The sequence below is a fragment of the Vigna radiata genome, chromosome 9 (genome assembly GCF_000741045.1).
Source record: "Vigna radiata var. radiata cultivar VC1973A chromosome 9, Vradiata_ver6, whole genome shotgun sequence".
Classification (NCBI taxonomy): Eukaryota; Viridiplantae; Streptophyta; class Magnoliopsida; order Fabales; family Fabaceae; genus Vigna; species Vigna radiata.
This window is the reverse complement of record NC_028359.1, coordinates 9380337-9395773: the sequence shown is the minus strand read 5'-3', so window position 1 is coordinate 9395773 and position 15437 is coordinate 9380337. Positions and strand designations below refer to the sequence as shown.

Below are 15437 nucleotides of genomic sequence, written 5' to 3'. Positions count from 1 at the left end.
ATGAAGGACCTTCAAATAATTTACCTTTTTTATTCTTGTGATCCTTTTACATCTAAAGTTACACACATACAAAAAGTACAATAAAATAACATACAAAATATATAGTTAAATCACTATAATAGAAAACAAAAGCATAATAAGACCACATCTCTTTTAAAAGAGTCATATATATATATATATATATATATATATATATATGGATGTTTATCAGATAAAATCTATAATAAATATAATTGATATTTGCAAATATTTATTATTCACATATTATGAATAAAGAGTATTTTAATATTCATTTATAAATAAATTAATACAGATATTATATCACTTAATTTGTGAATACTTGTTATTGGAAAAATAAAAATATAACTTAATTTGTATTTAATTTAATTTAAAATAAAATTATATTATATTTCATTAGATTAAGTTTAATTAAAATTAAATTTTAGTTTATATTTTATCTTATTTAAATTAAATTTTATATATTTTCTTTAATTTTATTTCAAAAATATATAAAATATATTTCTTAATATTTGTGGATATATACACAAATAATACACGGATTGTGATAAAGTTTTCATTTTATGAATAAAATTGTGAGGAGACATTATTTGTACCTCACTCAATTCGTTGTAAATATATATATATATATATATATATATATATATATATATATATATATTTATATAATAACTTGAAAATAATTTGTAATGATAATAGAAAAAAAGAAAGAAGATAGAGACCAGCACCAACCATTATCCCTAAAAGCAGCAAACCACGTCACCAACCGAATCAAAAAAGAAGATGGAAAGAAAAGCTTATTTTCCTGTTTTTATCACGGTGGTGGTTGAGAGAAGAAGATGAAGCAGAAGAAGAAATTGCAGAAAGTAATAAAAGTTCAGTTTTTGAATTGAATGGTAAATATACGATGGTAGGAGAATCAAGAAAATGGGTGATTCTTTGTGCGTCGATATGGTTGCAGGCATTCACCGGGACGAACTTCGATTTCTCATCGTACTCTTCGGATTTGAAATCTGTGCTTGAGATAACTCAGCTTCAGCTGAACTATCTCTCTGTGGCCTCAGACATGGGAAAAGCCTTTGGGTGGTGCTCTGGTCTCTCTCTCCTTCATTTTCCTTTCTGGGTCGTTCTCTTCATCGCTGCTTTCATGGGACTCTTCGGCTATGGCTTCCAATGGCTTCTCATTCATCGCTTCATCACTTTGCCTTATTCTCTTGTTAGTTTTCTTACACTTGCTTCCATCTCTTTGCATTTTAATTTCCTACATTCATAATTATTCCTATTGATTATTTTTTTCAAGTGTCAAATTGAATTTTACATTAATTAAAAATGAAAAATTTAATATTTCATAAATTTATTATTTTAAGCTATTTAGTTAAAGATGATTGTATGTCTTATCCCTTTACTTTTTTGCAGCGTTTATTTTCCAAACATTTATAAGATATTGCAGCGTTTATTTTTTATTTTTTTAAAATATAATACACTTTTACTTTTATTTTAAAAATAAACAATTTGATTCTTTTTTAAGTAATAAATATTTTAAAGAATACATATTCTAAGTTTGAAATAATAACTTAATTTTAAGCAAACTTAATTCAAAAAGTTTGTGTTTCTGCTTTTTTAACAATCACTTTTTTCAATCATAAAAAAGCAAAAATTAGATATTCATGGAAGGAGAAAAAACTAAAACATTAAAAAAAGTTAAGTTAGAATCCAAATCTCACCCAACTTATTCTCATATTTCTCTTCACTTATTTTTCTTAATTTATAGCAATCAAATTAATGTAGTGGTTCACCTAATCCATTAACTTTTAGGATTAGGATTATGTGTTGTTTAAAAACTCTACCAAATCACAATAGTAAGAAATAAAAACATAATAAAAAGTCTCATTTTCTTGTAAAAAAAAAACTACACTAAATCATGAAGCATTCTTGTGAAGTTTTTTCCACCATTAGTTAGATCACCTACCCTTTCCCATCAAGTGGAGGTAGGGTATATCAACATTTGTGTATAAGATAAGTCAAAATCATAATAAATATGACCCAATGAAAAAAACATGCAAAAATGAATTTTTCTTCCCTTATATATGTATTATTTATACGGTGTATTTCAATCTAATTTATCAAATTGGACACATTATACCCATCTTTTTATAAAGTAATGATACATGATTAGTTCATAATCACTTAACTATTTACTCAAAATATCATTAGATGACTCACGATAGTATTATTACAAAAAGATTATGATATATTAACAATCTTTTTTAATAATTTTTTAATAATAAATTATGTGCCACTATTTTATTAGTTTGTATATTTAAAACAGATCAATAATGAATTATTATATAGACTGTAATAAAAAAGTTGTCAAAAAAAGTTATTTCTATAATAAAAGAGAGTTGTATATATGAAAAACAAGTTGTTAATTTCCCTATTTCATGTTATCTATTGCAATTATTTGTTTTTTTTATATATATTATAAATTAATTATGCCTTTCCACCATCCTTCGTTTGTAAGCTTTGGTTAAGTTTTTGGCAAATATCTAACCTATATGAAAGTAGTTCTCAAAGAGCATCTTTTGGATCACCTTTTAACAAGTTCAAATTTTCACAACTATGAATCAAAAGATGAATCCAAAGCACCCCATAAAACAGAAAAGGTCTCACTTAGTGTTGTTTATTTGAATATTAATTTTCAATAAAACGCATTCACATTCTACTGATTTTTCATGGTTAGCATATCAAAGTAGTACAGATCAACTAATATTATATCTGTACAAACTATTCCAATTTGATTGCTTCTAACAGAAAAACATTTCTACAAATTGAACAGGTTTTCTTTCTGTGTCTGATTGCTGGCTGCAGCATCTCCTGGTTCAACACCATCTGCTATGTCCTATGCATCAGACATTTTCCTTCAAACCGTTCACTTGCATTATCCCTGAGTGTTAGTTTCAATGGTGTGAGTGCAGCTTTGTACACGCTCATTGCCAATGCAATAAACTCAAACGATGACACTCTCTACCTATTACTCAATGCAATACTTCCAGTGCTGATATCTCTTCTAGTACTCATCCCAATTCTCCATCAACCAAAGCCTCAACCACATTCTGTTGACACCATTAAGCATGATTCATCAATCTTCCTGTGCCTCAACATCCTTGCCCTTGTAACTGGCCTCTACCTCATCTTCCTATATTCCTTCTCTTACACACTTGCCACTGCTCGTGTTATCCTTCTAGGTGCCCTTTTTCTCCTTGTGCTGCTCATTTTTGTTCCTTCTCTTGTCTATTCTATGAAATCTTCTGGCTTTTCTCTCTCCACAAGCTTTTCCTTCTACTACTCAATACTCACTCGTACTGACCTAGATGATAAAGAGGTGTACCAAGAACTCATTAACATCGAGGACAGCGCGAGGAGTAAAAGTACACAAAGCACAGTAGAGAAGAAAAGTCTCTTGGAGAGAGAGCAGCTTGCAATGCTGGGGGAAGAGCATTCAATTAAGTTGCTGGTACGTAGATGGGAATTCTGGTTGTACTACATAGCATATTTCTGTGGAGGAACAATTGGTTTGTCTTACAGCAACAACTTGGGCCAAATTTCCCAATCACTAGGACACTATTCCCACACTTCTTCTCTTGTCACACTCTACTCCACATGTTCCTTCTTTGGTCGCCTTCTTGCAGCTGCACCAGACTTCTTAAACAACAGGTATTGATAAAGTTAGTTTGTGTTGAAAGTCTCATATCGAGTAGAGATAATATGATTATTGCATGACTTCTTAAACAAGTATTAATAAAGTTAGTTTGTGTTATAAATCTCATATCGATTAGAGATAATAGGACTCCTACATGATATAATGTGGTCAAAACATGAGCTAATAAGCATGCCAGTAAATAGGTGTTGGTTGGGAGAACTCTCCCCTTAAATGGATTCAACTCAAATTGATTAAAAAAGAATAACAAAGCATGACACTTATTCTACCACAAGTTCTAGCAAAAAATTGTATTTAGGATCACTTTGATTCCTTTTACCAAGTTACTAATGAGCTAATATGTTGCATGAGAATGCAGGAGAATGCACTTTGCAAGAACAGGGTGGTTTGCAGCAGCCTTGGTGCCAACACCAATTGCATTCATTTTGTTGGTCATATCTGGTAGTGGAGCAGCATTGCACATAGGCACTGCCTTGATAGGGTTGAGTTCAGGCTTTGTGTTTTCTGCAGCAGTGTCTATTACCTCAGAGCTATTTGGTCCAAACAACGTTGGAGTGAACCACAACATCCTCATCACCAACATTCCTTTAGGTTCATGTCTCTATGGCCTTCTTGCAGCTTTGGTTTATGATTCCAATGCAATTAACTCAACCCATGAAATTTGGCTGCAAGAAATGTCCATGTGCATTGGGAGAAAGTGCTACCTGCAAACATTCATTTGGTGGAGCTGCATTTCAATGCTGGGCTTGGTTTCAAGTTTCTTGTTCTTCTTAAGGACTAAACAAGCTTATGACAATTTTGAAAAGAATGATAACAGAAACAACATAGCTACGGGATAAGAAAAACTCTCATGTGTAAAGAAGATTGTATCATTATCTTTCAAGTGTTCATCAATTATAGGTAGGCAAATTATAATATATAACTCACTCGTTAAAACACTGCTTTAGATAAAGATTATTGATTTTGAAATGAATCGATAACTTTATTGCATGTACTCTTAGTCCAGAAGTTTAGGGTAATTTTTATTTTGATCCTAAAGTTTTAAAAATATCATTGCAGTCCATTAAAATGATGAAGAAAAGTTATTTTAAATGTATGTCAAATGTAGTTTTGGACTAAAATTGTAAATTTTCTAAAATCATGTAGCTAAAATCAAAGAAGAGATAAAGAAAACAAAATATCATATTACAGTTGATTAAAATTAATTTAACTCGAAATTTAATGGTTAATGCTGTTTGAAAGAAAAAATTATTTCAAGACTAATCATGCACAAGTAAAAAACATTTTTGTTTTATCTTGAAGTATCCTATTCAAAACATTTTAGGTTGTCTTGAAGACCAGACAGACTTCCTAGTTATCTTTCATCTTCCAAATCAAAGATTGTGATGGGACCTTTATTTATATTAGTTGTGATGAGCCTTTACTTTGTGCTTGTCTAATGACGATTTAATCATATCTTAATATATATTAGGAACTTAATGAACCATTACTGCTGGAAACAACCGGAAAAGAAACAACCGGAAAAGAAGTCCTGGAGAATGACCTAATTGGTTCGACGACTTGAAAAGACAACCTGATTAGATGGAAGACAACCTGATTAGATGGCAGACCGTACCATACACAGTAATGATGGTTGTAAACCCTACGGAACATATGATTTGTAACATTTTTTTTTTCGTAAAATATTATTTGTAACATTTTTTTCGTTTCTTTTGCGTATTAAAAGAACGTCATTAAATCATTTGCTTTTTAGTGTTGAAGCTTTTCATTTTATTGTTATTCGAGTTTTCAAATGGCACTTGAAATATTCAACTATAATCGATTACTCTTTTTTTTTCACATACTAAATTTATCTAGGTTTAATACCTATTTTGTTCCCTCTTTTTGGAGGGCTTGTTCAAAGTGGTCCCTCCTTTTTTTCAAAAGTTCACTTAAGTCCTACCTTTTGCAAAAACTGTTCAAAGTGGTCCTTTTTGCTAACGGTGTTAATTCTGCTAACGGCAGAGCTACCAGCTGGCTATTATGTGTTAAAAAATATTATTAATTGTGACGTGGAAATGTAATAAAATTAGGGTTAAAATTAAAATTGAAATTTGGGTAATCTGGTAATTAGGCAAACTGGGATCTTCTTCTTACTGAAGGTGGTCACGCCAGTAAAGCGTCTCGCACCAAATTCCTCCACGCGAGCCAAATCGGCCTCCACGGCAGCTCCCTGCGCCTCCGATTGTGTAACCATGGCCGGCCCAAAATCGGATAACCACTGTTGACAACCAGTTCGCACATATCGCATTTTCTCCATCACGTTTCAAACCTGCAGAGAAGAGAAACCCTAAATTCCCAAATTGCAAATCGGACAACCCTTCCGCAATTAATTTGGACAAGGAGCTTTTTACCACTTGTATGTCATTTTATACAACAGTTTCTTTACAAACCAACTACAAAATCATGACCTTTACCACTGACAACTTAGTTTATTGACAATTACCAGTCACTCGATACCTTTACAATGGCCCGAACTGGCATCATACTTCACTATGTATTATTCCTTCTTTTTTTTCCGTTTTCTACTCTGGAAATTTACCTCACAAACCCCAAATGCAGAGAAAAAAAAAGGTGAAGAAAACTGAGAAAGAAGCAGAGTTTTCCAGCGGCAGACGAGAGCCCTTTGTTGTAAATGTCTCAGACTTTGTTCCATGCTTACTTGAACCATCTCAGCCAGCGATAGGAAGATCACTTGTGTTTGTTCTACCCATTATAATCGTGCAAAAGGATTTGGATCCACCACTAACAAATCAATGGAGTTCTTAAGAGAAGAAGATCCCCAAAATCAGTTTGCCTAATTACNNCANATTACCCCAATTTCAATTTTAATTTTAATCCTAATTTTATTACATTTCCACGTCACAATTAATAATATTTTTTAACACATAATAGCCAGCTGGCAGCTCTGTCGTTAGCAGAATTAACGCCGTTAGCAAAAAGGACCACTTTGAACAGTTTTTGCAAGAGGTAGGACTTAAGTGAACTTTTGAAAAAAGGAGGGACCACTTTGAACAGTTTTTGCAAAAGGTAGGACTTAAGTGAACTTTTGAAAAAAGGAGGGACCACTTTGAACAAACCCTCCCAAAGGAGGGACCAAAATAGGTATTAAACCATTTATCCAATGACCCATTATAAGACTATAATAATCAAAATTAATGTATTATAATAATAAAGAAAACAATGAATGTTTGTTGTTTTAATGTAACATTACAGTGTTATATCTGATATAAAGTGGCAAAATGGCCCCAAGTCAAATAAGGGTCAATCGCTTTTCACCTTTATAGTTTCTTTCGATACTTCCATGAAGTGTATAAAATATTAAAATGTCCTTGTGTAATGTATAAACATAACCTAATTATACTATAAGCATAACCTTATTTTATTTTATCTTATCCTTCCTGCATTTCCTACACCCTTTTTTGTTTGTGTCACAATCTCCATTGTACCGTACGGTACCCTGGGACCGTATGGTCTCATAGGCAAGGGCAGACCGTCCGACCACACCAGTCTAGCCAACTCGTCATACCGATCGGTACCTATTCCGGTGACTATCAGGACAATCCCGTCCAACCAAGTGAATAGATTATAAACGATAACAACTGATTAAAGTTCCTAATAGAGGTTAAGGCGTGATTGGACCGTCGTCAAGCCCACGAAAGGTAAAAATCCATTACAACTAATATAAATAGAGGTCTCAGGTATGTCTTCAGACCATATTGCACTCGCTGCACATTATACATTACTTTCATCCCTTGATATAATCGTTCGGTCACTTAACTGACATAAGCGTCGAAATGCTTTTGACAGGTACTCGCCCATCCGGTCTAGAGAGCGAGGAAGGAGAACCAACAACTTGGAGTACGAGGAAACAACAGGAAACCGTTCGACATTCAACAGGTGCTCACCCTTCCTTCGGTCGTCCGTTCTGCCTTCCACACCAGGAAAAGCATCCAGCCTTCATGGACCGTCCGACCTTTCACACCACCTAGAATGCTCCAGGCTTCGTCCATCCAATCTTCAACACTCGACACAAATTTACACTCGAAACATCCATTATTTCCATTAACATGTCATTCATAACCTAGTTTTCTTATCTCATATTTATCATTAAAGAAAAAGTTTATCTTCACCTATATACTCAAACTCAATACATAAGAAGTTTTTATCTCATCTTCCTCTTGGGTGTTGCTCACTACACCTCCCCAAGTGGGACCTGTACCTCCCTATTAATTTAATTTATTTCAAAAATATTCTACACCTCCCCACTATTTTCTTTATTCCAAAAATACCCTACACCTCCCCATTATCCTTAACAATCTTTCTCTTTCTCTCTCTACATTAATGGAGCATTTACATGGCTCATTAACGGAGCATTTACATGACTTAAATTTGAAGTTAGATATATTTTCTTAAATAAGTTTGATTCAATCTTATTTTCGTTGTTCAATATATCTTTTTCTTTTCAAATTACTTAATAAATGGTAAAATTTTGTTCTAAATTTCTAGAAAAATGTTTATATACATGCATCTTTTTTTTTATGTATAATATCTATAATTTTTAACATTATATTATGTTTTAACTCACCGACATGTTTGACTCAAATAACTTGAATAAAATATTTAATTTATTAGATAAATAATATAAAAATATTATTAAATACTTAAAATATAAAAAAAGTTATTTGTTAAAGATTTAGAATTTATTTAGTTCTTTCGTCATTATAAAGTTAGTATATAATAATAATAATATATCATTATTTACTATTAATATTATTATTTTTATTATTTTGTATTTGCATCTAACTTTTAATTTTATAAAATGGAAATGGTAGAAGTAATAATATTGAAGTTTCCTCTGAATTTTATATTTTGTAGTATATTATAAATTAGAGTAGCAAATAAAATTCCATGAAAACTAAAATATTTAATTAAATTTACAAACATTGATAAAACAAAGTTAATTAAAATTAAAAATAATTTGAAAAATACCACAAAAAAATAAAACGTATATTCAAATTTAAAAAATATTTTAAATGTCATTTTATTCTTATTCTTTAAATTATAATGGAATCTTTTTTTTAACCACTAATACTCACTTGAATAAAATTACACAAGGAATAAAAGTTAAACTAATATTAATTGAAATTTAGATAAATATTTCATTTTTTAAAATTCAATAAATGTTGGATGGGATAAAGAAGATTCATAACAATAATATTAAATTATTATACTATATAATAAACAATATTTTTTATACAATTCTAGTGATATAATTACACTTATGGTAATGAATTAAAAAATAAAAATATTTATATAAATATACCAAAACAATATTTTACATGATAAATACAACTAACAAATAAAAATATTAAAAAGAATTAAAAATAATTAAATGTATGTTAGAAATTATTTAATACACTGTTAAAAGGGAGAGTCCTTTAAGTTTTTTAAACCAAGTAACTCAAAGTGTTTTTGATAATAATAATAATAATTAATGTTTCTTTCTTAGGTTGTAAAAAGAGGTTAGATTCCATGTAAAACAAGTCTAGGTTGAAGTTGGCCCTCGTAGCCTTGTAGATCGCCATATTAAACGACCATGTGGGAAGGGACATGAAGGAGTGACCTTTTTTCTACTCCTCTTTGAGAGGAATAAAACCTCTCCTTGTGGGACTTCCTTTTCTCTTTTTCTTGAGCAGTCGAGGGAACTATCGTGATAAGAGTCGATTAGGGGAAAATAGTTGGTGGTCTGGTGGCATGCGGGTCATGCATAGAAGCCCTTTTGCCAAAAGAAGGACGCTTGGAAGTGGGGGCCAATATAGAGGTCTATCGAGTACTAAACATACCCCTCCCCCCGAGCAACTTTTGTCGTGACTTTTCACTAAGCAATAATCTTAGAGAAGGCATCATTTTCTAGATTCAAGGATACCATTATGTTTGAAATACCACAAAATTTAGCCAAGTTAACAACGACGAGTTAGAAAACACAATACAATTGAAAGCTTACTGAACACCCTATTACAAATATTGATAGAGTCAATGAGACTGATGAGGCTTCGGGAAGGGAGGCGGCAAGGTAATTGGTTAATCACTCTAACCGCTTTTAACTTCCTAAGTGTTATCATTGACTATGCCCGTGATGTTAGTTTCCTTGGGTTTTCCATCCAGTAAAAGGGAAATTTCGGTTGACTATTATCAGCGTAAAACTTTGACCAACCGGTCTCCTTTATTACTACCTTGAGGTAGTTCGTCTTGAATCTCTTAACAAAGGTATTGAACAGAGTAAATAACCACTTCCCTTTCTCAAAGATTAGAGACACCCTCCCCTTCTCCCATGTGGGTGGGTCCAAAAGAAATATAAAAAGTAGGAAGGAGTGAGAGTAACATTGAGGGTCTTGAAAATCACCTCAAAGGCCTGCATAAATTCTTACCCATTCAAGTGTAGTTGGGTAGGAGTCAGGTTCAACTTTCTCAAGATGTTCATCTAAAAGTTGTTGATATGAAGATGGATGACCTGACTGATGACACAAATGATGACAACACATCATCAGCATATCCTCAGCCTCCTATCCCTTCAGAGTCCTAAGACGAAGACAAGAGAACAATAAACATTATTACCTTAGAGAGAGAGAAATATAAATGTACGGTACTTTAGAGAAAGTTGAGAGTAGTGATGAAAATGACGTTGAGCCTCACCCTTATTATAACCGAAATGGGCATCCTAATAGATAAACCCCAACCATCAAATCAAGGAAGATCTAACAACGCATACCTTGTAACCCTTTGTTTCTTGGGATGCACGAGTACCAATGTACCCACGTGTCCTACTCTTAGCAGTTGAAACTTATCCTCAACTATTACATTCCCTCAATTTGAGGTCGTCAATTACAGTTGCCTAGTCGACCTGTCAAAGAGAGAACTCCACCTCCCTTAAAGTGTTCAATACCTTTTTCACAACAAACCCCTTTGCATATCATGGTATGTTCGGGATTAGGAGCTTGTGTACTGTATGGGTGTCCAGTTAACCTAGGAACAAACGGTTCACACAATCAGGAACGTTAATGAGATAACCCACAGACTGAGCAGTTGTACCATACAAACTGAACGATCACCCTTAAACAATAATTAGACTTAATGAATATTAGTTTACGACAAAACATGATTAACACCAATTAAGTCACAATTAGACCGCGAATAATCCAAAATTCATCCAAAAATCTATAAATTCAAATTTGAAGTAAATAGATAACCGATTGCAATTATTATGCATTGCTGAGCTCATTGAATCTTTATTATAAGTATCAAGACTAGTAAAAGGATAACCTCAATTCATAACCAAAATAATTATATTATAATTATTAAAAATTAAGCATGTTTAATCATTAAATTTTTTAATTAAAATTTAAATAAAAATATTACATTAAGTTTTTCTATTAAAATAATACTAAAAATCTTAAAAAACATTGATAACATATAAAAATAAAACTTATTATTTAATACTCCTGTGTTAAAGTAAAAAAGTTAAAAAAACATATAAAGAAAACTTATTGACAAACTTATAAAAAAAGAAGCCATAATATGTTTATAGACTCTTAATCGCAAAATTAAAATTTGTCTTGACGTAGATTTTAATATAATTTCTGAATTTTAAATATATTGATATAGTCATTTTATAATCCAATAATGTTAAATACTTTTTGTATTAACTATATTTTAAATTATACTTGAATTGAAATATACTAAAATGTAAATAGATTAGTTAAGAACATAACATATCAACACGTAATAATTTTTTAAATAAATTGAATTAAAAGAAATATATTTTTATATTTAAAGTTTCAAAGTGGATAAAAACAAATTCGTCAAAATTTAACGGTTACAAATATATTTAGAAAAAAAAAACTCATTATTTAATAATTATATGTTGAAAGAAAAAAGTTGAAAAAGCATACCAAGAAAACCGATTGTTTTATGATTTTATATTTAATATTTATCCTTGTATAATTAATAATTAATTTAATAAATGGATGCAACTCATTAATGTTTTTCTGTATTCCAATTAGATTAAGTTTAATTTCAATTTAATTCGAATAAATGCCGCCTGTGCAGTGGAAGGTCCAAAACATATTGAAGGCTTGGTTTGGGTTTTCCTTTCTTCTTTCCAGTGTTGTTATCTGTGTCTCCCTGAGTGACACAATCACAGTGCAACGGAACCAATGCATAACATTAAAACCATAAAACCCTAACGATTTTTGTGTTGTGAATTGTGATTATTGATTGAATCGGTGGAATGGAAGTGGAGTTGGAGCCTCGCGTGAAGGCGCTTCCGTTCAAGGTGAAAGCCACGTCGCGAGAATCGCCGTCGCAGAAAGCTCTCCATGTCCTCGACACAGACCTCCGTACTCATTGGTCCACCGCCACCAACACCAAGGAGTGGATTCTTCTAGAACTCGACGTCAGTCCCTCTCTCTCTCTCTCTCTCTCTCTCTCTCTCTCTCTCTTCAATGCGGCTCAACATTTTCTTCATTTTTCATTCTCATGCTTCTCATAATAACTGTGTTAATAGTAATTTTCCTCTGACTTATTCGGTTTTGTAGTGCTATAATCACTTCATATACGGTGAACGATTGTTTCCTTCGTTTACTTTTTGAACTCTAGGTCTGCTTCCTGATCATGAGCTTTATGAATGAATAAAGCCTGAACTTAGGTTTTGTACTTTCGATTATAAACGGTAGATGATTGTTTCTTTCGATTGGTTTTTGAGCTATATGGCTATTTTAAGATGGAGAACCTTGTTTATTTGTTTAATTTGGTGCATAAAAGACGGAAACTGGTACTTAGGTTTTGCACTTTGGATTATAAACGGTGGATGACTGTTTCATTTTGTTGGCTTTGAACTCTACGGCTGCTTCGAGACACAGAACTTAATTTGTCTGCTTAATTTGGTGCATAATTGAGTGAAACAACAACTTTGGTTTTGCACTTTCAATTTTTGTTTTAATAATACCTCACTCTCTTTATATACAGTTAATTATGTTTCCATTAGTTGGATTTTGAACTCTAAGTCTGGTTCAAGATGAAGGACTTCATTTAATTTGATTCCAAAAGGAGTGAAGCTAGATCTTAGGTTTTGCACTTTTAATGTATTTCTGTACTTGATTGCTTGAGCAGGCAGTAATTAGTTAATATTAATAGAGTATTCGGAATCATATTTCGGGGGTTTATTTATTTTCTATGTCTTGAGTAAGGTTTTAAATTGCATTTCAGTTTTATTGGGTTCTGTGACACTGGGAAATTGTGGAAAAATGTGGCAGAATGCTGCCACAATTGTTGTTGTGTAGACCTAAAAAAGCTTGATGTTTGTGGCTGAAATCACAGTGACGGACTGTTTTTTAAAACCTTGTTTCTTTGCAATAATTATTGAAGGGATTTTGGCTGGAGTCACAGATTATTGGTATTGAAATGGCTTAAGTAAGTTTCAGGTGTCCAATATATGATCAATTTTAGCTAATATTTTTTTTTTTTCAAATTAGGTACCCAATAAAGTATAAATTTTTTGGTTTAGTCCTTGAAAGAAATGTTTATTTGTATTTCTTCCCTACTATTATGTTTATTCTTTTAATTGATCCCCGAAATATTTATAATCTTTTGATCCCTCAACTAACTATCAAAATGTTTTTTATTAAATGATGGTGTTCTTTCGGTACACGTAACAAAAGGTACTTGATGTTATCATTCCTCAATGTTCTAGTTTGTGTGACATGTTTTTCAGCTTAATGGATACTTGAACAGTTAAATTGAAGCAGGTAACGGAAGAAACTTGAACCAACACTTTTAATTTATTAGGTACCCAATTTGAGAAAACAATAATGAGTGCCAAAATTAAAGAAAAAGTGGTCATATATATTGGAGACCTAAAATTTATTTAAGTCCACCCAAATTTGAAAACGAAAAGGAAGAGTTTGTTGTTGCGTAGGCAGTGGATAGGATCGATGCAGCAAATGGTTTGTTTGTTGTGAGTTTTTGGGGCCTGTAACATCTTTTTCTGTGTTGCATATGATTCATTTTGGAAGCAGTTGGACATTTGTTATTGTATCTGTGATGTTTTGTGTCTCCTTGTGTAACTCTGGTAGTTATGTTTGTTTGTTGCAGGAGCCTTGCTTGTTGTCGCATATACGGATTTATAACAAGTCTGTACTTGAGTGGGAGATTGCGGTTGGCTTACGTTACAAGGTTACTGGCTGGAAGTTGTCAATCAATGATCATTGACAATTCTTATTCTTTTCCTCTCGTAATTTTTATTGCTTTATAAAGCCCGTATAGTCAAATCTTTATGGGGTCATTTTTGGTTAGTCAATTGTTTTTAAAGGGAAAGCATATGGTGTACCTCATGGTGTGATGCATATTTTTAGATCTAATTAGTGCTGAATAAATGATGATATAACCTGACGACAACACTTATTAGCCAGCTGGTATTGCAAAAATTGGCACCTTAGACAGTAACAAATATAAATTATGTTGAGTTAAGCTTTTATTGGATCAACTGGTTTGGACTGTTTGATATTACATCTTTCAAAAGCATAATTGTGGTCTGGACTGGAAATTGTGGATAAAATAATTTACTTTAGTGTTTATTTTTGGGTTGAATCTTTGGTATTTTAATACAATGAGAATTTATTAGTCTCATTGTCTTTTATTCAAGGTTTTCTGGAGACATGTTCTGGATTTTTAATGACATAGTATTATCAACATGGTGCATGCTTCTTGAAATCTTTCTTGACAAGATCATTCTTGAATATGATGTAATTAAGCTGTGCTGATTAAATGAAATTATTAAATAATTGATTGGGAACAGTAATGTTGGCTAGCATTCATCCCACAACTTCTCTGTATGGAGGGTGGAGGTAAAATCGTTGAGTCACACTTCACGTGGATCCCACTTTATTTTCAACTGAGGTTGTTTCTGTTCAGCCTTTTAATAAAAGAAATGCACTTACAATGTTAAACTGTGCTCCTTCAATTCCTTATTTTGACAATGATGCTGTGTTATTCCTCTGTAATTAGACATGGTTTATTTTGCTTTTAATTATGCATATTGCAAGATCAATGACACTGTGGTCCATGCTTTGTTGATTACTTTCATATTGGCTTCCCAGCCAGAGACATTCCAGAAAGTTCGCCCACGTTGTGAAGCACCTAGACGTGACATGACCTACCCTACAAGTTACACTCCATGCCGATATGTGAGGATATCTTGTTTGCGTGGAAATCCCATTGCCATTTTCTTTGTTCAGGTATTTTATTATAGCTTTACCATTTATGTTTCAATCATTTTTTATTATTCTAGAATCTAGAGTTAAATCCTATGAATGAGTGAGATCTTTTTCTTTATTTACTTTAAGCCATTTGGTTAATTAGGTAGTTAGTTGCTTATTTATAACAGTATATAAAAGGAATAACCTCTGTTGGTGTACACTTCTTTTAGATATCTTTATCCTTCAAATATAGTATAACCGCCAAATCTTTTCCAAAAGAAAATGTTAGAGATATGAATCAATTACATTCTAATATTTTCCATTATTAGATATTGATTTTGTTCCTTATTATTGTATCTCTTCTTCATTATCAATAAGAATAATCGTGTGTACCTAACATGAAATTC

The 15437-nt window shown here is 32.0% G+C and overlaps 2 protein-coding genes across 5 annotated transcripts in view; both read left to right on the top strand.

The window, feature by feature from the left end:
- The first annotated feature begins 710 nt into the window (after positions 1-710).
- LOC106772958 (protein NUCLEAR FUSION DEFECTIVE 4) lies at positions 711-4730 on the top strand. Of its 2 annotated transcripts, XM_022786137.1 has the most exons (4): positions 711-1234; positions 2855-3263; positions 3390-3732; positions 4095-4730. In XM_022786137.1, the coding sequence occupies exons 1-4, from the start codon at positions 926-928 to the stop codon at positions 4573-4575; spliced, it is 1542 nt and encodes a 513-aa protein (XP_022641858.1). In that variant the 5' UTR covers positions 711-925; the 3' UTR covers positions 4576-4730. The 2 variants fall into 2 exon arrangements, with proteins under 2 accessions (XP_022641858.1, XP_014515096.1); XM_014659610.2 differs by having other exon boundaries at positions 712-1234; positions 2855-3732.
- Positions 4731-11884: 7154 nt separating this feature from the next.
- LOC106774021 overlaps positions 11885-15437 on the top strand; it is a 28557-nt gene continuing 25004 nt past the window's right edge. For all 3 annotated transcript variants that reach the window (XR_001376704.2, XM_014660820.2, XM_014660818.2), the window contains exons 1-3: positions 11885-12230; positions 13928-14008; positions 14932-15069. Coding sequence is in view for 2 of the 3 variants with exons in the window: in XM_014660820.2 (XP_014516306.1) it covers positions 12066-12230; positions 13928-14008; positions 14932-15069 (384 nt within the window). In the remaining variant the exon portion in view is untranslated. The remainder of the gene's footprint in view (positions 12231-13927; positions 14009-14931; positions 15070-15437) is intronic.

What these genes read in the sequence shown, in the direction of transcription:
- LOC106772958 (XM_014659610.2), top strand. Translation starts at nt 926, where the DNA reads ATGGTAGGAGAATCAAGAAAATGGGTGATTCTTTGTGCGTCGATATGG. An exon ending in TCACTTTGCCTTATTCTCTT is followed by an intron (nt 1,235 to 2,854) that starts GTTAGTTTTCTT and finishes CAAATTGAACAG; the next exon opens with GTTTTCTTTCTGTGTCTGAT. An exon ending in CCAGACTTCTTAAACAACAG is followed by an intron (nt 3,733 to 4,094) that starts GTATTGATAAAG and finishes ATGAGAATGCAG; the next exon opens with GAGAATGCACTTTGCAAGAA.